The 23,403-nt window shown below is 43.2% G+C and overlaps 1 protein-coding gene across 1 annotated transcript in view; it reads left to right on the top strand.

Moving 5' to 3' along the window:
• The window catches only part of Lama4 (laminin subunit alpha 4), a 152,599-nt gene that overhangs the window by 43,192 nt on the left and 86,004 nt on the right, over positions 1 to 23,403 (top strand). Inside the window, exons 3-7 of the mRNA XM_051164581.1 lie at positions 4,503 to 4,627; positions 10,970 to 11,050; positions 19,229 to 19,443; positions 21,494 to 21,568; positions 23,341 to 23,403. The exon at positions 23,341 to 23,403 is cut by the window's right edge and continues 89 nt beyond it. Of these exons, the coding sequence (XP_051020538.1) occupies positions 4,503 to 4,627; positions 10,970 to 11,050; positions 19,229 to 19,443; positions 21,494 to 21,568; positions 23,341 to 23,403 (559 nt within the window). The remainder of the gene's footprint in view (positions 1 to 4,502; positions 4,628 to 10,969; positions 11,051 to 19,228; positions 19,444 to 21,493; positions 21,569 to 23,340) is intronic.

Below are 23,403 nucleotides of genomic sequence, written 5' to 3'. Positions count from 1 at the left end.
AAATAAATCCCACTAAAATCAGGAATATGATAAGGCTGCCCACTTTCTCCATATCTCTTCAATATAGTACTAGAAGTTCCAGCCAGAGCAATAGGACAACTAAAGAAGAACAAGGGGCTACAAATCAGAAAGGAAGAGGTCAAAGCATCACTATTCAGAGATGATATGATAGCATGCACAAGTGAGCCCCACTAGAGAACTCCTACAGCTGACAAACATCTTCAGCAAAGTGGCTGGATAGAAGATTAATTTTTAAAAACTCAGCAGCCCTCCTGTATACAAATGATGAATGGGCTGAGAAAAAAAAATTAAGGAAACAACACCTTTCATAATAGCCACAAATAACATAAAGTATCTTGGTGTAACTCTAACCAAGCAAATCAAAGACCTATATGACAAGAACTTCAAGTCTCTGAAGAAAGAAATTGAAGACGTCCAAAGATGGGAAGATCTCCCATGCTCATGGATTGGTAGGATTAACATAGTTTAGATGGCCATCTTACCAGAAGCAGTCTTCAGATTCAATGCAATCCTCATCAAAATACCATAACAATTGTTTACAAACCTTGAAAGAACAATTCTAAACTTCATATGGAGAAAAAGAAACAAAACAGAATAGCTAAAACAATCCTGTACATTAATAGAACTTCTGGAGGTATCTCTATCCTTGACTTCAAGCTATTCTACAGAACAATAGTAATAAAAGCTGCATGGTACTGGCATAGAAATAGACTAGTTGACCAATGGAATTGAATCAAAGATCCAGACATAAACCCACACACCTACAGACACTTGATTTTTGGCAAAGGATCCAAAATCATACAATGGAAAAATGAAAGTATCTTCAACAAATGGTGTAGGAAAATGCAAATAGATCCATATTTATCACCCTGCACAAAATTCAAGTCCAAGTGGATCAAGGACTTCAACAAACACCAGATATACTAAACCTATTAGAAGAGAAAGTGGGAAAGAGCCTTGAACTCATTGGCACAAGAGACAATTCTCTAAGCAGAATACCAACAGCACAGGCTCTAAGATCAACAATTAATAAATGGTACCTCTTGAAACAGAAAAGCTTCTGTAAGGCAAAGAACACTGTCAATAGAATGAAAAGGCAGTCTAGAGATTAGGAAAATATCTTCACCAATCCTACATTCAATAAAGGGCTAATATTCAAATTATATAAAGAACTCTAGAAATCAAATACCAACAAATAAAATAACCCAATTTAAAAATGGGGCACAGAGCTAAACAGAGAATTTTCAACAGAGGAATTTCAAATGGTCAAGAAGCACTTAAAGAAATACTCAACATAGTTAGTTATCAGGAAAATACAAATCAAAATGACTCTGAGATTCCATCTTACACCTGTCAGAACAGCTAAGATCAAAACTCAAGTAACAGCACATGCTGGCAAGGATGTGGAGAGAGAGGAATACTCCTCCATTGCTGATGGGGGTGCAAACTTGGACAATCACTTTGAAAATCCATCTAGTGCTTTCTTAGAAAACTGGGAATGGCTCTACCTCAAGACCCAGCTATACCACTCCTTGGCATATACCCAAAAGATGCTCCACCATACAACAAAAACATTTGCTCAACTATGTTCATAGCAGCTTTATTCATAATAGCCAGAATCTGGAAACAACCTAGATGTCCCTCAAGCAAAGAATGGATAAAGAAACTGTGGTATATTTATACAATGGAATACTACTTAGCCATTAAAAACAAGAAAACCATAAAAATTGCAGGCAAATGGATGGAACTAGAAACGATCATCCTGAGTGAAGTAACCCAGGCCCAGGAAGACACACATGGTATGTACTCATTTATAAGCAGATTTTAGCCATTTAGTACAGGATAAACACACAGACCTAAAGGAGGTGAGTAACAAGGAGGACCCAAGAGAGTATGCTTAAATCTCACTCAGAATAGAGTGAAGAAAATAGAATAGACAGAGATAGTAGTTGAAGAGAGAGAGGGAACAAGGTAGGAGAGGGAGCGCAGAGAGAAACAAGGGTGGAGATCAGACCTGAGGAGAACAGGGCAAGAGGACAGAAGGCCTGTAGAGAAAAGAGAAACTGGGTGGGGGCATCTCTGTGACAAGCTGGAGACCTAAATCAGAATAAGCCTCTGGGCAGAATAAGCCTCTGGGAAACTATAGCTAAGACTCCTAGTAGCAGAGGCTATGGAGCCTGAAAAGAACGCCTTCTAACTAGATGAAATTCCTAGTGGAGGGAGAACACCAACATACCCACAAAATCGTTGGTCCAAAGCTAATCCTGTCTACAAGATGTGCAGGAAGAAAAAGGCTTGTTAACTGAACAAATACATTAAATACTAAAATGATAAGATGATGACTTCAGTGAACAAACTGTTTGCCTTACTTTTCTGATTTATGGGCTACTTAAGGCACTCCTTTGTTGCAGTTAAGATAAACTGCCCTTTGCTGGAGACTACAGCTCGGACCCAATTAGCAAGTAATACTCTGAGTGAAGCCCAAGCCAGCAACACTAGCAATTACACAGAAGCTTGATGGATATATAGACTCTCAGGTTACAGCCCAGATGTCCTGCATCAGAATCCACACTTTGCGGGTGTATTAACAGACACATGTGCACACTGAAATTTAAGAAGTTCTGATGGACATAGCCCGTTCTCAAACTTCATGATCTCCATCAACTTCACGAACCCTGTATACTCTTACAAATTAATGAAGAGACCAAGATATTATGTAGATCTTTGCTTCCTAAGCTGTGGCTCTTCCTCCCGCCCCACCACAACCTCCCTGACCCCAGTAACTTTTATTGTTGTTGGGTTTGTTTCCTGTGTGGAAGGTAAAGGAGCATTTTGTGATTTCAGGGTTAAAGGCTTTCCAAGCAAGAAGAACCCTGATGGCCATCTAGTCTAAAGCTTTATAGTGCAGAGAAGAGGATGGAGAACTGGGAAAGGCAAGGCACTGTTCCAAGTCAACTAGTTGGAAAATGAGGTGTTAGGGTCCTTTCTCGATGCCTCTGGCACTGTCTCTACCAGTCCCCCAAAAATGATACTAAAACTGCCCTCTAGGGGAACTCCTAATAAATTGTTTAAAAGAGGAAGGTGAGAAAAGCACACGCTTGTGCTCTGATATGTTAGTATTGAGAGAGATTGCATAGCCTTGCCCTTGAATATTGCCACCCAAGGTTACTACAAATAGAACTAAAGCCTTGAAGAGGCATCCATCAGGTGACAAAGGGACAGAACTGAGAATTTGCTCACCTTTGTGTCTGAACAGTCACTTCATCCACTGGAGATCTTAGACCTCTAAGATCTGAAAGATGTCTTGTGGCTCAGATGTGCAGTAGTTGGATATGGCTCCATTGGCTTTCCTGGGAAGGACCCTGTCTCCAAGTTCAGGTTCATTGTGGATGCTCATTGCTTTTATTTTCTAATTCATCATTTCATGTTTTCCCTCTTCCTGCCATTAATCTCCTTAAATATCTCCAGAGGGAGCACATGTCACAGTTTTAAAGACTACGATGGAAATAGCTTAGCACATTCTTACCTGCTTATCAGACTTTATTTTAAAGAATTCTCATTGATCACACAGTCTAAGCCCTATTCCAGTTTCTTTTCTTTTCTACTTCATAAGTATATGTCTGAGCCATACCTAAGAGTGGACCAAATGCTTAAGGAGGATCCCAGTCAGGATAGCTTGTTGCCCACATAGAACTCCTCATATTGGACGGCTGTGTTGTACTGAGGACCTACTTCACACATGCTGATTGCAATAGGGTGCTAAGCAATCTAGTGTGCTAGAGAAGAGGGGCTAAGGCTGTGGACAGGTAGCTCCATGTGGGTAGTGGGACACAAACAGGACTGCTATGAAGCCTGCTGTGGATCCTCAATAAGTAGCAGTCAAGGCAGGAAGAACAGCGTAACGTATGCCATTCTTTCTATTTGCTACCCTTACCACAAATGGAAAGTTATACATATCAACCATATTTTTTATGTGTCGTTAGGCAAGATAGTAAACCATTAGCAAACGGTCTTTTGTCTTTCTTCTACCGTATGTATGCCACAGCCTGACATATTTACTCTTCCGTGCCCATAAATCCTTATTGTTTCCACTGTCACAGTTAAGCACTATGGGAATGTTATTTGTTCTCAATTCGTTTTCATTCCAAGTCAGTGAGCTTAGTCATCCAGACCACCTAGAGTGTGGTAATTCTCATTATCTTTCTGAATCAAGACTGGGGACTGATGAGTCGCCTCCGCGCAGACTCCAAATAGAGTCCCCAGTTGCCAGTGCGCACATGGAAGTACAGGATGCATGCATCCACAGCTTCATCTATACTTCCAGCTCTGACTAGTGCTAACACCGATCCGTTATGTTGCCACACACCACATATTCTGGGCAGGCTGATGTCCCTGCTTTGTGCGCAGTAAGCCGAGTGTTGGCATTTGCCGCCTGTGAAATCTCTTCGCTCTTCTCAACGTTCCTGTCTTCTGTCCTATAGCACTGCCAGCGCAACACAACCGGGGAGCACTGTGAAAAATGTCTGGATGGCTATATTGGAGACACCGTCAGAGGCGCACCCCGGGTCTGCCAGCCGTGCCCCTGTCCCTTACCCTACCTGGCCAAGTAAGTCCTAAAGGAAGACAGTCTCTCCTAATGACTAGTCTCACAATTAGTCTTTTAGCTCTATGCAAAATTCTGGGGTTTGTCCATGGGCAAAGTTGAATGCTTCATGTTGAGAAAAGTGTAAGAAAGTGTTCTGGGCTACATACACCTTGATGGTGGAGGGGAGCTTACGCACTTATAGATACAATTGCATCCAAAATATTAGTGTAGATCATAAAGTTAATGAAAGCACCTCGGTGTCACAGACAAAGCCAATCTCATTCTTTCCTAGCTTTCCCTCAATCTTCCCAGGCCACTAGTAATACCAATAAACCTACTGTGCTTTCAAAAGCATGTCCCCTTATGACTGCCAATCGGTAACTTCCGGCTTTGTTGTGACTAGAGTGTGGACCTGCAGAAAATAAACACATATCCATTGAACATAAGTGGAAATAATGCAACGTTTAAGCACACAGTAAGGAAAATATCCAGTAAAAGAAAACGGTGGTATGCAAGGGCTTAGGACATAGCATGGTGGTCTAGCCCTTACCTGACACATACGAAGCCCTGGGTTTCACCCACAGCACTAAAAAATAAAGATGTATAATTAAAATAGTAGGGTGGGTTTGATTTTCCAAATAGCAACCAGCTCTTCAATTCTTTAGCACCAACTGAGTGTCCTACAATCAATTCAGTTCTGAATGAAAGCACCTAGATGTAGCACCATCTGACTGGCCCCATTCCAGATGCCAGCTCCCTCAAAAGAAAAAAAATGAACCCCCAAGCTACTCAGACTTCTGACCATTTCACTACAAATCTGAGGCTCCCCCAAGAATTCTTATGTTTAACTATTAGCTACAATTTTTCACAAAACTCAAAGCAGCATTATACTTCTGATTATTGATATATTTAACTGATACAATTCAGGAAAAGCTGAACAAAGTAACCTATAAAAATATATGGAAATAAGTAATGTACAAGAGACATGTACAATTTAGGAGGGAAAATATAGGGGAACAGAAGACGTTTCAGAACCCCTCTTCTCAGTGTCTCAATCCATGAGGAACCTGGAAGCTCCCCCAAGCCCTGCTCCAGACTTTTCATCTGCATTTCCTTTCAGAGGCATGATGGGTAATTGGCCATTGGTCATTGAGCTCAGAGATTGGACGTAGAGGGATGTTGAAAGTCCTAGCCCTATAGCCACCTGGATGCTTTCTCTAGTGACCACTGCCACACTGAATCCATTAAAGGGTCATTACGTCTCCTCATTAGCATACTCAGACATGGGGAAGAGGCCGTTTATAAGCCAAGAAAAAGAAGTCTTTTCACTTGACAAACTCAAGGCCTATAGAACCTCTTTGCTAAAAACGGGAGGTCAGCGATTAAATGTGTTTTAAATATACCATAAGTAAACAGAGTCACCAAGCTACCTTCATATTTGTTTTGACGTGTAGGACCCGTGTGGGCTCAGACTAGTTACTTTGTCTTTAGGCACTGCTCTCTGTGAGATTTAGGCTTTCTCTTAGACTGGGTTCAAATTTTGGTTCCATCTCTGCTCTGGACTCAGATTTGGGGGGGAGATGGTAAGAAAATTAAAGTAAGGTGTGAAGACCCACAATAGGGCTGTGAGACTGGCATAGTACCATGTGAGCGGATGCCTTAAACACAGGAAAAGCTAAAGTAGACATGACTTTGCTAAACATAGAGCATAGTAACTTTTCTAAAATTTGTGTTTTATTTACTCTGTGCCAGGCACTGTTGTACTTATGGGCAATATTTACATAATTGATAGTAATTGTAAAGAATAAATTTAACACATTACTTTAGAGAGCCCAAGTCCTGGGCTGAGAAGATGGCTTTGTTGGTAAGGTACTTGCCATGCATTTGGGAGGACCAGGGTTTGGATTCACAGCACCAGTGTAAATCCTGGGCAGGTGTGGCAACTTCCCTTTAGCCCCAGAGCTCAGAAGAATACTGGAGCAGTGGCTAGGTTGACTAGCTGAATCACTGAGTTCTGGGTCCAAGTGAGAGACCACACATAAAGTGGAGAAAAATCGAGAACAATCACTGAACACATTTCACAGCAAACTCTCAGATAAACACACACAGAGAAATACACAAGCAAGTACATATATACATATGCACACACCAAAAAGAGCCCAAATATCTGCTCCCTACACACACAGATAAAGTGAAAAAGAAAGATGGCAACCAGATTTCCCCCTATTTATCTTCTTTAATCACTTGAGGAATCAACTGTGTTCCAATCTTACAGCCACCAAAGTGAGAACTTCTGTAGGTGCGTCTTTCAGAAACGATTAAACTGCTTCAGACATTTCTTAGTTGTTGTGGTTATTTTAGCAGGAGGGACTAATAAAGTTTACTATTAGCCATAAAATATTACTATGGTGGTGTTTTCTAACCCACTAGCAATCAATGAAGACACAGACACCTGTTATATTTTAAAAGCCTTAGTTAACCTGGGACAGGGCAAATATTAATCCCCTAAACTACATCCCATACTGGAGCAGGCATCTCATACCCTGCCCCAATCCCATGCCATCTGTTTCTATTAATTTCTTTCGAGCCATTGCCAATCCATAAATCCCAAATACTTGCTAATTGTCATCATCTGGGCCGAACCGAACCCTCCAGCCACACGGGCCATGTGCTTCTTCATGCTCCTCACCCGTGGTGCCTGCCTCCTTCCTCTGACTCTTCTCCACTCTCTCCTTCTTCCCAAGATCTTCTCTGTCTCTCTATGCCCGGGAACCTTAACCACGCCTATCCCATTTGCCCTGCCCAGGTGTGATGGCTTTTTATTGGTCAAAACAAGAATAAGCTCTTAGGCAAGATACAATTTGAGGCACAGAGACAGCAAGCAGTAATTAGCATCCAAATACATGAGACCAACCACCGACACTTTCTGACTTTTGATGGCTGACAGGATTAGTAATGTGTGCAATACAAACCGAACAGTCCTGAGAGGGAGAACGAAGAGCACAAACATTAAACGTTCTGTTCTTTTCACTCAAAAATGTCCTGATTTATGAGCTTTCAGCCTCGTTGGGTCTTTAAATGCTCATTAAAATTCTGCTTTCAAGCATTCATGCTCACCACATCTGAGGAGAGGTTTACCACACTTCAGTGTATTTACCCCTAAGTTCCTAATAACACTCATCACTCACTCGCCAATGCGAAGATGCCGTGTACCATTATCTGCTTAGAAAAGGCCTTAGAAGCTCTGAGCTTAGACAATTTCTTTAGGCAGTAACATGAATTAAGAAAGCAATCTGAAAAGATTCCTCCTAATTGCATCTTTGTGTTTTGGCACTTACGGCCCATTTACACGGCAAGCCCTCCTCATCTCAATTTTCTAACACTAACGTCTTAAGCTAGTAGACCTTTCAAATATTATCCTCAACAGGCTGAGGACCTTTGTTACATAAAATCAGGCAAAATACCTCTGAAGCACTTACCACGCGCCAATATAAAACTGGTATTTCTTGCCATCAGTGTGTCTATCCAACAGCTGAGCGCCACGTTTTACTAGGTCAAACAGTACAGCAGTTTTTATGCTCCTACCACAAGTGACCCTTTCTCTTCTGAGACAAGTTGTCCAGTATTTTAGTTGAGCAAGAAGTACCACTTCAGCTGTTAGTCCCTTCAGTCAAAGCAGCAGAAATTGACCAACTAGGTATTAAGTCTCCTGCTCAGCTCAGAAGCAGTTTCCGAAACCATCAAGATCCACGCTCGGGGTGAAAGGGTATTTCCAGGGCTCAGAGCAGCAGCTGAGGCGCCTGAGAATGCATTCCCAAGTCAGAAACATATTCCCAGAGACAAAGACTTAGGATGCCCTCTGTGGTACGCACCTGATAGAATAAAACCTGCAGAAAATGAAAACAGATGCAAAGCTATGCTACTTGTGAGTAAACAACATTTTGTTGGGGTGGGGAGAATGAGTGTGAGGGGCCTTCTCTGAGAAGCCGAAGGGTTTTCTCTCTGTAGTGGAAATGTCTCTATTGAGGAAAACTGGCTTCCGAGGGGCAGGCATGGGTTAGTTTGTCGTCAGGGCACTAGGATTTGACTGGATCCCCCACAAGGCCTCATCTTTGATCTGGTTTTATTTTTTTATTTGGTCCACAAACCATCTCAAGCATTAATTATTATTACAAAGAGTCAAATGCTCCACTATTATTTTCAGCTTTTAGAAACTACTCATGTTGCTGTTTTCTATTTTAAGAAAAGATAAGTATTGGTCTAAAATAAGTAACATCAGATAAGTTCTCAGACAAGCACCTACTTAGGAATCTGGCTTATATGTGGGTCCAGTTGACTACCTAGGACTTGGGTTTCCAGTTAACAACAGCACATCAGAAAACAAAGGAAGAGGAGGAAGAGAGGTGGCTTGGTGCTTATTGGTGCTTCCTGCTCTTGCAGAGGACTAGGATTCTGTTGCCAACACCCAGAAACCCACAGCTGCCTGTAAGTCCAGCTCCAGGCCTCCCCAGGTCCCCTCAAGTAGGCTCACAGGCACACGCAGCCACATAACTAAAGTAAAAGTAAATATTCTTCTTAAGCAAGGAGATAATGCTTGAGATATCTAAGCAAACAATTTTTTTTTTTATTTCTCCTTAAACCTTAGGGTTTTCCCAGAGCAAATCCATCTTCCCATTTGAAGAGGGCACCGCAGGAGTTAGAGGGCAGTAGGAAAGGCATTGGGTTTTAATTTTCACATCCAATAATAGAGATGTCCCTGTTTGTAAAGCATCAACAGTTAATGTTAGTAGAAACAAAACTGAACATCCATGGCTGGTACAGAGCCTTAGAGCCCGCGCAATTTTTCCCAAGGCCCATTTGCATAGAGTCCACTTGTTTAGTCTAGGGTTTAGCGGACACCCTCTATGTCCACAAGCAGCTATGCTAATCACTCCAATTAAGGAGAATGAGATCTGTTTGACACAGTAGGACATCAAATGAACGCAAGGACTCCAGCACTCCAGGCAGATGTTTCCTCTCTGAGCTGTAAGGCAGGCCGGATGGAACACCTTCAAAGAAAGTTGCAGGAGTGTTTGTTCATTTTTCTGGATGCAAAGGGCAAGCTTTCTTTAGGTCAGCTAAGGAATAAGAACAGACAAAACAAAGGGTAGAATGCCAAGGGAATGTAATGTCATTGGGATGTTTTTTACCAAACGACTGAGAAAATAAACGGTGGGTGCTGCCTTTCAGTGAGGACCACACACTGTTTTCATACCAATTGTATGACCATCTCTGAACAAAGCAGACATACCCATTTGCTTTTCCTCAACCATTATTGAAGTGAAATTGCTGCCACGCGCAGGAAGGTGAGAGCAGAGGTCCCACGCTACTGATTGCACAGTACAGAAGCCAAAACTAGTGTAAAAGCCACACGCTAAAGTTACACCCACACGTCACATGACTTGTGTGGCAGTGTGAAAATTTTCCATACCTGAAGCGGAGCGAAACCCTCCATTTCTTCTGTGTCAGTAATTTAGGATAACTATTTATTCTGCTGGACCAATTTTTTTGTTTGTTTATTTGTTTTATATCCTGATTTTTATTAACTTAAAAAAGAAGAAAGAGGAAAGGGGAGAAAGAAAACGAAAAGAGGAATTCCTAAGGGATATAGATGATATATAAATTTAGATAGATAGAGATAGATACTTATAGACTTTTTATTATGGCCCCTATTTCTTTCTTGAGGACTTGCTTTTGGCTTTTTGATCTACTTTGAGACCTTCACCCTTAGTTCCAATACCTAAGGTACACAGAGAAAAAGGTTAAGGCTCTGTGGATTATATCATTTGGGACTGGCTCCTGATTTTTAAAAACAAAGACTGAGTGCAGAAACAGTGTACAAAAAAAATTTTAATGTATATGCAGAAAGTGGTAGAATTATGAGAGAATTTATACAATTCTAAAGTTACCAGTGAATTTTTTTACTTATGGCTTTTGAGCATATATTTTAGATTTGCATTTGAAAGGTAAATATTATATATGCATCTGAATATATTCAATTATATATTCAATTCAGTTCAATATATGTTTATATATGTATATGCAATCTGCTATACTAGAAATCTCCTCTACTGGTTCAAGCAAAACTAGTAAACTACCTCTTTATAAAGATGCATAATGGTATGCCTGGGAGATGGCCCTACGTAGAGTAAGGTTTTCTTTCAGTCTGAGCTTGCAGGTCCAGTCTCTCTTGAAAGGTAAGAATTTAGTCATACCCCATTCATTGGAGAACAACCAGGTAGAAATGACATAATCCAAAGTTAAGACAGCCCTATTATAAATCAGTGATAATGGGATGGCTTCTAACATTTCTCACAATTCTAGCTTTGCAGAATCCTGCTACAGGAAAAACGGAGCTGTTCGGTGTATTTGTAAAGAAAACTATGCTGGGCCTAACTGTGAAAGGTACATTTTAAAAATCTTTATTTGTTTTTTTCCCCGTGGGGCCAGATTGATGCACAAGCTGGGGTGGAGAAAACATTTTAGAACCCCAAGGGGGGGTGTTGTCCTCAAACCCCACATCCCAGTACAGCTATAATAGTTTGGCACCTTGGGGTCCAGACCAGGTCATATCTTGCAGTAATTTGGCAGGAAAGAAGAAATTAAATCTGGGTGTATTGGGAAGATTCTCTAGGTGATTTTAGTAACAGCCTCTGCTCCCTCCAACTTTACAAACCAGTAGAATAATGTGTCTCCCACAAAGAGTGAGGCTTCCTGGATAAATAGAAAGTGACTCCTCTATCTTGAATTCTCCATTGCTCATAGAATGAGAATCCGACAAAGCACTAAAAGGAACATTTTGCATAAGAGCCCGACAAGGAATCAGAACAGTCAAACCTGTGGATTTTGTTTAATTCACTCATCATCTCCTTCCTCCTCTTACAAAACAAAATCCACAGGTTTGACTGTTCTGATTCCTTGTCGGGCTCTTATGGAAAATGTTCCTTTTAGTTGCCATGTGGTTTGCTCAGGAAAGTCCTTAGGAGCTAAGCTTGGGAGGTTTCCCACTGAATGATTTCCTACTAAGATATCTGCCATGCATTCCACCTGCGGGCCCTGCATAGTCCTCTAAGACGAAATGCCTTTACCTAAAAGAATCTCACAGACAGGTCTTTATCACAGAGACTCCACACCCTGGCCTTGCCATTGGGCTTAGGCAACCCTGTGATGTTGTAATTCCATAAAGGCAGGGAGGGGAGGACCAGAGGTACTGGCCAAACATTCACTCTAGCAATATAGCCAGAGGCTTTTCACCTCGTGGACAGTATACACGGGCCAGCCTCTCAGTGGGAGTCACAAACTCAGCCTGTGGCTTAAGAAATAAACCCTTAATTGCAAGTCATCTGTCTCCCAAGAAATCACCCTGCCATCTCTCAGAGCACAGTTCTGAAATTCAAAAACAGCCACGGCTTGTGGTAAAGGAAAAAAGATCTCTGCTTTGTTGTACTGAGTTTTAAAAGTGCAGGATGTAGGTGATTCTCGGCCCTGGGGAATGGAAGTTTCTCTTTTCGTTAATATTATAGTAGGAAAACCACAAGCTGAAGGCCCACTTGATTTTCCTCCGACAGAAGGATTGGCAAAGGAGATCAGACGGGATGAGTAATTAATATTTGTGACACAATCATTATGTGTCTCCTTATTTGGAGACACAGAAATAGGAGGCACACAGTTTACTCATTCTCAGGCTCCTTCAGAGGTCTGAAATGGTTGTTCATCAGGCCACGATGGAGGTTTTGTCTCCTGTGTCTGAGGTTAAGTTCTGTGAAGTCTGATTAGGACAGAGCATATGGAGAGAACTTAGCAATTAGGACATTGCTAATGGATCGCCAGGGTCTGCCTGGAGGAGTTAATGGCCCTGCTGATCAAGTGCCAGGCTGGTATACAGAAGACACCCAGGGGCGGGAAACAAGGGTTCCCACCCTGACACAAGGCAGCATGCCCACTACAGACACGTGACTGCAGATTAAAAAAATTACCCTACACACACCAGAGGCTCATTGGATCTGCCATTACCCAGGAAGCCTGGGTTTGATATGATGTTTAGACTGACCCCCCTCCCAGAAATATATTCTGTAGAAAGTACTCCAGGGGAATATTATACTGCAGAGGGATTCTAAATCACTGCACCACAGAGAGGCTTGCACAGCCATGTTTACTGCTGCTGCCCTGTTCACAGTAACCAAGATCTGGAACAAGCCAAGAGCTCTGTCAATGGACAGCTCAATAACAACATGGACCCGTATGCAATGGAATTTTATTCACCTCTTAAGTAGAATTAAACTGTGCCATTTGTAGTGGCTGGGAATGGATGAAACAGGATAGATGTATTTATGTTTGGCAAAAAAAAAAAAAAAAAAAACCAGATTCTAAAAGACAGGCTTTTGTATGTTTTTCTCATAACACAGACTTAAGTGTGCATTCGTGCGTGCAAGTGTGTGTGACATGAAAGCAGAAAGGGAATTATGAAGAGGGAAATAAAGAGTATCAGGCAGGTGTGTAAGAAAAAACAGTGTTATATATGTCACATGAAAACAGAAGGCAGGACCATTTGGGGGAAGAGAGGGAGAAGGCAAATGGAGGAAGACACTGGAGGGCCAGATTTTTTTTTTTTTTTAAGTATAGTTATGTATGTGTCCATTTGTGTGTGAGAGCGAAAGAGAGAAGAGAGAATGCCATCCCAAACCCATTACTTTGCATTCTAAAAATTAATTAAAATAAAATAAATAAAATCTAAGGTCTATTTTAAGAAAAGAGAGACCACATGTTTCAGAAGTGGAAGGTGGGGGGTTAGAGATTCAGCAGTAGTCTAATGCTTCTTTAAAGAAAGGAACAAGGGCTGAAGAGATGGCTCAGCGGTTAAGAGCACTGACTGCTCTTCCAGAGGTCATGAGTTCAATTCCCAGCAACCACATGGTGGCTCACAACCATCTGGATCTGATGCCCTCTTCTGGCCTGCAGATGTACATGCAGGCAGAGCACTGTATTTATAATAATAAATAAATAAATCTTTTTAAAAAAAAAGAAAGAAAGAAAGAAAGGAACAATACCATGGGAAAGGATAAGCCAGAGTTAGCTAACTCAGCTTGCTGCTTTCTGGCTAAATTGCTGCAAATGAAAGTTGGCTGCTGCTGTATATGATTAGAAAAGTCACAGGCCTTTTGGGGAAGATTCGCTTTTCTCATTCCTATCCAGTGTGACGACCTTCAGTGTACAAGAGGTACACTTGAAAGATGGGGAACCTGACAGAGCTATAAGGAGACTTAAGCTAAGCTCATGAGGGCGGTTAGCGATAAAACCATCTTGAAAATCCAGAGTCCTAGTGTTCAATGCTGTTTTTCAGATCTCAACCTTTTATCACCTCGAGGCTTCTGTGTCATATTGGTCCACGTTGCCTTTCATCGTATCCTTCCATCCTTACAATTTTGTGGCGGTATAAGAAACATACTAAGACCATAGGAAGATTCACTATGCAGGTGCTGCTGCTGCTGTAGGATCAGAGGAGAGCCGGGGGTGGGTGGGGGGGGGGAGGAACCAAACCAAGCCCAAAGTTACCTTAATATTCTAACATGTGAGGCAGGAGAATGACTCCAGCAAAGAGACTCAGGCAGAGAGCGCACAGTGTCCCCAGAGATGGCGATGACAGTCGTGGTGATGGTGAAAAGTCTGATGATGATGGCCTTAGAGATAGACAAGAGCAATAAAGCACTAGCAGCTACTGTGTACTGATGATGTAGGAATTTGGCCTCTAAGAGGCATCAAGGCTTTTGAACAAGCTATCAGCTCTATCATATTCATAAGGTTCTTCTGGATTCTCCTCTCTGTCTTGCCTACAGCCTTCTGACTTCTAATCTTGAACAGGCTCTTACATTTTCCTAGCCTTATTCCTCGGCCTTTGATAAACACATGAAGCATGCTTAAATGATACCTACTCTCTCACATGCTTTTTCTCTATTGAAATAACTTCTTATGTACCCCCCCCCCAAAGATGACTAGAGTATGACCCTCCCAGGAAACTATCTGTGCCAACCAAGCAAATGTTTAGCTTCCAAAAGAAAAAACCTTTCAGTGACATCTGTGGGCCCCTTGGAGGAGTTGAAGAGGAAGGAGAGAGAACAATAGCTATAGATCAAAATTGCCTTTTTTTTCTTTTTAAAGTCTAGGCATGGCAATACATGCCTGTAATCCTAGCATATGGGAGGTAAAAGCAGTAAAACCAATAGGTCAAGGTCATTCTTGCCTACACAGCAAGTTCAAGGTCAACACAGGGTATACAAGACCTTGTCTGAAAAAGAAAAGAAAAAATTGTCTTGCTAAATGCAAGATGGTTAAACCAGCATTGAATGGACCATCAGTTTATCCATGCTGGCTTCCTTATCTATAAATTTTGGATTTTAAAGGGGACAGTAGATGAGGAAAGGTGTGTATGCTTTCTCTGTAAAGTCCATAGGGTCCAAAGTTTAGATTGTAAGTTTAGAGTTGTCTCTAAACCTACTACCAAAGGATGGTCTTGACATTCAGAGGTTTCCATTGTGTTTGAGACTCCAAGTTACAGGATACAAAATGTTGTCTTCCGCTGTGTGGTCAGTGTGTGTGTGTGTGTCTGTGTGTGTGTCTGTGTGTGTGTATGTGTCTGTGTGTGTGTCTGTGTATGTGTCTGTGTGTGTCTTTGTCTCTGTGTATGTGTGTCTGTGTGTGTGTCTGTGTGTGTGTCTGTGTGTATGTGTACAGCACGTGTATGTGTGTGCATGTGGAGGCCAGAGGTCAAAGTTAGGTGTCTTCTTCAATCATTCTCTACCTTAATCTTTGAGGCTGACTCTCCCTGAAGTTGGATTTTGTTAATTCAACTACACTAACTGGCCAGTGAGCTCCACGAATTGGCTCATCTCCATCTCCCCGATGCGGGGACCTCACACATGTACCACCATGCCAGCTTTAATTTATGTGCATCCTGAAAGTGAAACCCAGGTCTCATATTTGCACTGCAAGCACTTGGCCAACTTAGCCGTCTCCTGATCCCCATTGGTTTTCCTTTTATGGAAGGCCTAAGACAACCTATGGTGATGAAATGGACTGGAATCAGTGGAGAAAATGAAGAAACTGGCATCTGGCCTCCATGAGCCAAGCGAGACCTTTCATCCCAGCCCTCAAGATTCCCCAGCTGCACCGGGAAGTAGATCTGAGTCCAATTTCAATGAACCTACAAGTCTAATATTTTCAGTTTGGTGAACTGCAGCAAAGGGTAGAAATTCAATCCAGTCACATGCCACATAGATGAATAATTTATGCTGGCTGGGAGACCAAAGGCCCTAGAAATCTGAGGCACAAAGACATGAGGAAATATGAATAACAAAACTCATTGGACATTTCCTCTCAGGGTGTTTCTTTGTGGAGTGTGTAGACCTTACATTCAACCTCACCCTTTTCATAGACTTGTAGAGTGTATTATATTATGTTTAATTCATTTCCTCTTCTGAAAGAACAGGAGCTGTGTTTTTCCTCTTCCTGTCTCCCCCTATGCCTTACATAAAACGGACATGAATTGTCCCTCTGTTGGATGAATTTATTCATTCATTTATAACAGCAGCAGTGCAGTGAGGGTACAGCAAAGAGAAGAACATCAGGGTTGGAAGGCCTTGGCCTTGAACTGTGACCTCCTGTGTCATCCTGGAAAAATGAAGTAGCCTCTGGTCCTCAGAAGCCAGATGTGAGTGGCCTTTCTTCCAGCTGCCAGTAATCAATGAAGGAGCCAACACAGAAGCTCGGAGAGTCCGTGTAAGAATGACAGACACCAACACTGCAGCTCCACCAAAAGACAGGCCTCAGAAAGAGGCTGAGAGGCCGTGCAGCACATGTTCAGCAGTAGTGTGGCTAAAGGGTCCTGGAGTTACATGTCATTTCTTTGCACCCATTTTCCATGTTTTCCAAATGTTCTGAATAGTGGTTTTTCTTAACTCAAAGGGAAAACTTTTTGGAATGTAGTATCTTATCATTCACTGCCCTGATGGTTTGATCTCTTTGGGACGTCCCTCCTTACTGTCCACTCCTGAGACTGTCTCCCCAAACGTATCCAGCCACATCATTCTTTGTTCTCTCTGGTCCTTTCTGAGAGTGGCCAACAACACTTCTTTCCACATCACTTTCATCATAGGTCCCCTAGATTTCTCTTTTTTTTTTTTTTTTTTTTTTTTTTTTTTTTTTTTTTCTCATAAGGACTGATTCCCTTGCCTGACCATCGTCTCCACTGAGGCGTGACTGTATGCTTCTTTCCAGCACCTTCCATGCTGCCTTCAGGTCCTCTTAGTCCATCTTCCACTCTAGCTTTAGGCTCTACAGCAAAGGACATTGTCCACAGACATCCGGCAAACGTACTCCGCTAATCTCTAAAAATGCAAGGCAACGCAGCATCAAAATCTGAAGTCCTACTTTTTCCTTCAAAAATAAGGTCTGCCAGCCCAAGTCCTTTGTTCCCTGCAGGCTAACAGTCTGGTGACAAATGACTGGAGCCTGTTAACAGATGCCTCTTAAGTGGGGCTAGCAGTCCTATCTCTCAAAAGAGGATCTCTTATGGCACCTTTAGGAAAGAAGAGGAAGCCTCCAGACAGGAAACTTTACCCAGAGTATGCAGCTTGGCTCAGGAGTAAAGGCTGAATAGATTTCTGTCTCTGCCTTCTCGTTTCTGTGCTTGCTAGTTTTAGGTCAACTTGACACAAGTTAAGAGTCTCCTGAAAAGGAAGGAACCTCAATAGAGAAAATGCTTTCATAAGATCCAGCTGTAGGACACTTTTTTTTCCCTCTAGCTATTTACTGATTCTTTGTGAATTTCACTGATTCACCCGAATCCCACCCATCTCCCCACCCCTCACACCTGCCCTCTGCCCTTGCAGCCTCCACCTACCAAAAAAAAAAAATCTCTTTGTGTGCAGTGTGACGCAGTGTGTAGCACAGTATACCCTTCTGTCCGCACCTCTTTTCTTGCAAATGTTCATTGCAATGAGTCATTCGTCTGATTTGAGGTCTCTGGCTTCTGCTACATTATCAATACTGGATCCTCACTAAGACTTCTCTCAGACATCTTGTCGTTGCCCTGTGTCATGGAGATCCTGCAGCTTTGGATCTGTAGGATCAGCCCCTTCCTGTGCTCCAGCAGCTCATCAATGGGGTAGATGATGGGATCGTCCAACTCAAAGCCCTGGATCTGGGCCTAAGTGGTGGCTGACCTGCACATCCCACCAGCTTTCCCACACCCACACCACCATGATGAGCTCTGCCCTGGCTAACTCACCCAAGGCCGCAGCTGGCAAGGGGCAGGGTCAGCTCTCCTGCTTTCATGCTCTCCATGTGGTTCACCTGCACCCATGCCTGCAGGGCCAGCTCTATTTTGCTACCCAGGTAAAGTGAAGAGCCCACTCTCCAGAGTGCTGCAGCCAGTGGGTGGCAGGGTCAGTTCTCCCACTCTCATGACCTCGGGCCCAGCTCTCCCACCTGTCATAGGTGATGAGGGGCAGCATACAAGTGGCAGGGCCAAATCTCCCATACCCACGCCCTTGGGTAGGCTCACAGGTACCCCCACCACCAGGATCAGCTCTACTCTACTGCCCAGACAAGGTGCAGAGCCCATTAGTGCATTTTCTGAAGAAGTGATTGATAGGGGAGGACCTGGGTTGGTGGCCTGGGTTCTATAAGAAAGCAGGCTAAGTCATGATAAGCAAGCCAGTAAGAAGCAGCCCTCCATGACATCTGTATCAACTCCTGCCTTGGTCTGAAGTCCTGCCCTGACTCCCTTCACTGATGCACTGTGATGTGCAAGTGTAAGCCAACTAAACTCTTTCCTCCACAGCTTACTTTTGGTCTTGCTGTTTCATCGTAGGAAAAGTAACCCTAACTAGGACAGCTTCCAAGGAATCACTCCCACGTCAGTCACTCTGGGCTAGGAGAGTGTTCAGCACTGATTGGCCTAGGTATAGTTCTCTGGACAGTCCATTCCGGCGGGACAGGTTGTGATCTGGTTCTCAGCAGAGGTGCCACAAACCTTTTGGCCAGTTGTATCCTATTGCTGCATCTTATTACTGGACATTTAGCAAATGTGACCCCACCCATCACATGGCAGCCATGCACAACCAGCCGCCAAAACTACCAACGATGCCCTCGCACAAATTTAATCAAGACATGCCTACATCTGGAGCCTAAATAGTCTACAATGAATTGGGAGGGAGTGCTTCCTTAAAAAAAAAACAAAAACAAAAAACAAACAAACAAAAAAAAAAAAACCTCTAAAGGGAATGGACATAGTGCCCATAATCTGAGCAGTTAGCAAGTTGGGACAGAAGAATGGTACATGAGTTCAAGGCCAGCATGGGCTATACAGGAAGACACAGAACAAAAATAAATATGCAAATAAATAACAGAATAATTTTTTTAGAAGGCTGGTCATACTAATAATATGTGAAAATCAAAATGAATTCTGGGTGAGCATTTATAAATATTCACTTACATTTCTTCTATGTTAGGAAAGGTTTAAAAAAAAAAAACAATGAAATAGCAACCGTGGATGCTAAAATGTTTAACATGTTTAACACCATTCAGATGTGCTCCTGGTTACTATGGAAACCCCCTGCTCATTGGAAGCACCTGTAGGAAATGTGACTGCAGTGGAAATTCAGATCCCAACCTAATCTTTGAAGATTGCGATGAAATCACTGGCCAGTGTAGGAATTGCTTACGAAACACCACGGGATTCAAGTGTGAACGCTGCGCTCCTGGCTACTACGGAGATGCCAGGACTGCCAAGAACTGCGCAGGTACAGATCCCAAACCCTCAGCCAGCTGTGTGGCCAGGACTGGATTTAGGTGAGGAGTTGATGTTGAGGCGATGTTGCCAATGTCCTCCTGGCATTTACCTAGAGCAATACACATCAAAATTTACCAAAGTTAAGACGTTTTCACGAAGGTGACCAATGAACCTTAGCTCGTAGGGGGGATGACGCAAGAGACACCGACATGGCTGATTTCTGTCTCATTACGTTCGTAGTTGTGATTTTGATTGAAGGGGGGGAAAGGGATATAAAACACAGGCCCACTTTAATCACACACAGCCCTCTCTGTTGCCTCAGATTGCCAGCGTCTGCATCTCTGGGAGACCGTTAGACTCCAGTTTGATTGAAGTGTACACTTCTCATTCTTAATTTCTCCAACACATTTGCTGCATAAACTGAAGCTTTTTAGAAGTGAAGTTAAACTGCTTTCCTCCAGAAGGAAGGAGAGCTGAAACTGTTTCTCCTCCCTAACTGATGTTTAGGAGGGATGATAGAAGAGTGGGGAGAGGGTGGAGCACCTACAGCATGCATCCCGAGGAGGAGAAAAAAAAAAAAAAAGAAAAACAGTCGGAACGAGAGTCATTTGAAAGACTGACAAAGGGAAGAGTTTACGACTGACGAGGATGCATATGTGATCTGACCTCAATGAAAATCAGCATACCTACAGAGAAAGAAAAGCTTCCAGAGCTACAACACTAAAAAAAACGACAGCAGGCACAAGGCCAACTGTCTGGTCAGACAGGGGGTGGGGGTGGGGCATTAGAAATGAGGTAGGGGCCGGGCGCGGTGGCGCAGGCCTTTAATCCCAGCTCTCAGGAGGCAGAGGCAGGCGGATCGCTGTGAGTTCGAGGCCAGCCTGGTCTACAAAGTGAGTCCAGGATGGCCAAGGCTACACAGAGAAACCCTGTCTCGGAAAAAAAAAAAAAAAAAAAAAAAGAAATGAGGTAGGAAAACAAAGCCTTGGAAATTGGCATCATTCTCAAAGCACTGACTAAGCTTACATTTAAATAGCAAAGATGCAGGTCACTCCTAGATGACACTGCTACAGGAAGCCACAGAGCACGACCTTGCAGAAGGGGTTTAATAAGTCCACATTTTGTGGAGCATTATACACCTGAAGTATAGTAAGTGATGCACCCCTTGGAGCTGATTTTCTGCGGCTATTCCATAAGAGGAAACTCACAGTTCTATTCCAGCATGTGGCGGCCTCGCAGAGATAGCCTAGGACTTCTTCTTAAACTATGACAAATCCACTTCCACGCAAAATCTCAGAGAACTGGGAGTGTGACTCAGTGGTAAAGCATATGGTTGGTTCAATGCCCATCATCACTTGTGCCACGCCCCAACCCTGGACAAAAGACAAAACTAGCAGAAAATGAAAAATATGATAAGATTGGGTTTTATTTTTGTTTTTCAAAGGCATTGCTGAGAATCCTCAGTAGATTAATGGGGTTCTCAAGCCTTTTAGATTCATGTAAATATGTTCCCAATTCCTCCCCTGGCACCCTTCCTAGCATGCCTCTGTTGCCTCTCATTTGGAGTTTGGAGTCAGTCTTGCCAAGGGTCAAGTGCTTGGGAGCCAGGAATTGGCCCTGGGCCTCCTCACACTCTCTCCTGGGGCTATTCCCTCACACCTGGCAGGGACCAACCCTGCTGTGGAGACTCCGTGATGAAAGGATGGCTTTCGATTTTGAGGTGAGCGCTGAGCTCCCTTGTGAAATTTTCCTTGGGTCTTCTGGGAGTAGAGCACCTGTTGACTTACAAAGGGATCCTAAAGAGTTTTGGAGAAGCATCCTAGGAAAGAGAGATTTGTTTTTGCTTCAGGGATAGTTTTGAGCATCTCATTTGCCTGCCTCGAACTGTTTGAAGGGCATTATCTCCACATCAGAGGGTCCATACTCTTGAGGATGAACGTAGTTAATGCACATTGAAGGACTGCACAGTAATAGCCAGGATTTCCAGAAGTCGTGGAAATGCTGCCCTATTTTAATCAAGAAAAAGTGACGTCCTACTCTCTTGCTTTTGTTTCCCACAGTGTGCAACTGTGGGGGCGGCCCATGCGACAGCGTCACCGGAGAGTGCTTGGAAGAAGGATTCGAACTCCCTACAGGCAAGGACTGCCCAACTATAAGTAAAAATAGCAGTACACAAACCACTGACCTGCTTTCTCTACTGTGCTGTACACATTGTGTTGAGAAGAGAGCCATTTATAGTTTTTTTTAATTTTTTTCAAAAAAAGTGGAAGAAAAGAATGAACTCCCACAAGTTATCCTCTGACTTTCGCACAGGCGTGCACACGCAACACAGTAATAAATGTAGAAAAAAAATGTAATGATGAATATGAAATCATTTTCTCTGAAAATGCTTCATTCTCGTGCCTGTATTCACTGCAGGGTCACGGACCCTGTAAATAGGTCCCTGGTGATCTCGATGTCATTCAGCAGCGAGGCGGTTTTTGCTGGCATCACCCCCACTTTAGACAGCTTACTTATCTAGACTTCACACCCAGCTTCAGGCTCCCAAGACAGAGCTCTTCCTGCATTGACTGACTGGTCCTCAGGTAATAGGACAGACAGAGCCTCTGATGGCTGTAGAGACTGAAACACCAGGGGGCGCAGGCAGCTTTTCCCAACTCACTCCAAACCTGAGCTGTGACCAGAAATAAAATGACAAGGCATCACAAAGTGAAGCCACCTTCTTCCTTCCTTTTCTTTCTTTCTTTCTTTCTTTCTTTCTTTCTTTCTTTCTTTCCTTCTTGGATTGCTTTGTCAACTCAGGTGCAACAAAGATTTTGTCTCAAAGAGTACTTAAGCATTAGACATCTCTTCACCCCAAACAAAAGTATATTGGTCCCCAAAAAAACCTTGTGGGCATAAGAGATTAAACACCCCCAGTGCATCATAGCTTAGGAGATGCCCAAGATGTGAGACACAGCAGGGCAAAGACTACAATTACCAACTACAGCATCCCTTGGCCAGCTCCCTTTAAAGACACCCAGATGCCTACATAGCCCTAAGCATCTTCAGCAACCTGAAGCGTAAGTCGGAGACTCATTTGCTAAGGGAGTTTAAAGGCAGTGCTACATTAATAACAAATTAGCATATTAGCATGCACTGTTCATCGTCTGCTCTCCAGAAAACAACAGGGCCTGTGGGAAGGAGCTTGGAAACTGGCAAGGTGCAGAGAGAGGTCAAGACAGGGTTCAAGGCTTGGTGTGTGTTCTTTTTAATTGTATCCATGGAGGTCCTCTGGGTCTTGGGTGGGGGAATCACAGTGTGAAACTGGGGCGTGTCTCTTGAGCACGCCAGGTTTAGGCTGCGCTTTGGCACCTTCCTCAGAGACTAAGTCGTGGCATTAGCCAACAATCGTACCCTACAGACCTGCTCTGAGGACTCGTTCATCTAGACAGGGGTGGGGCATGGAGAGGAGCCAGGCCCTCCCTGGGAGAGACAAAGGCAGATGCAGCATTCCTACACTGACTGAGAAAAGCTGATGGGAAAAAGAAAGATGCTTGGCCACTGGCCTGCTCTACCAGCTGCTGCCAAACAAAGACGAGAAACTGACAAGAACGGAATCTTTGCGGGGAGGGGCATGACTGACAAGTGAGCAAGGCTTCTTCTCCACCCATCCCGTGATGTTCTTCCCTCCTGCCAGCAATTAGCGTACCTATTAACCTGCTGCGCCAGCAGCCTGTTTCTCATTGTTTTAAGTCAGACACCTGCCTGAGATACAGCTGGTTCTACATGGCCAGAGCATGTATTTTTTTGTTTCCTCAGGAAACAAAAATAAACATGGTATTAGCCAAGAGGGTCCACATTAAAGCCATATGCTTCCACGCTGCCTTTTGGTTCTGCAGAAATGACATCCCTCTTTCATCTCCAGGCTGTGATAAGTGCGTCTGGGACCTGACCGATGACCTGCGATTAGCAGCGCTGTCCATCGAAG

This window comes from Acomys russatus, chromosome 21, assembly GCF_903995435.1.
Source record: "Acomys russatus chromosome 21, mAcoRus1.1, whole genome shotgun sequence".
Lineage (NCBI taxonomy): Eukaryota > Metazoa > Chordata > Mammalia > Rodentia > Muridae > Acomys > Acomys russatus.
This window is presented reverse-complemented; position numbering and strand designations above follow the sequence as displayed.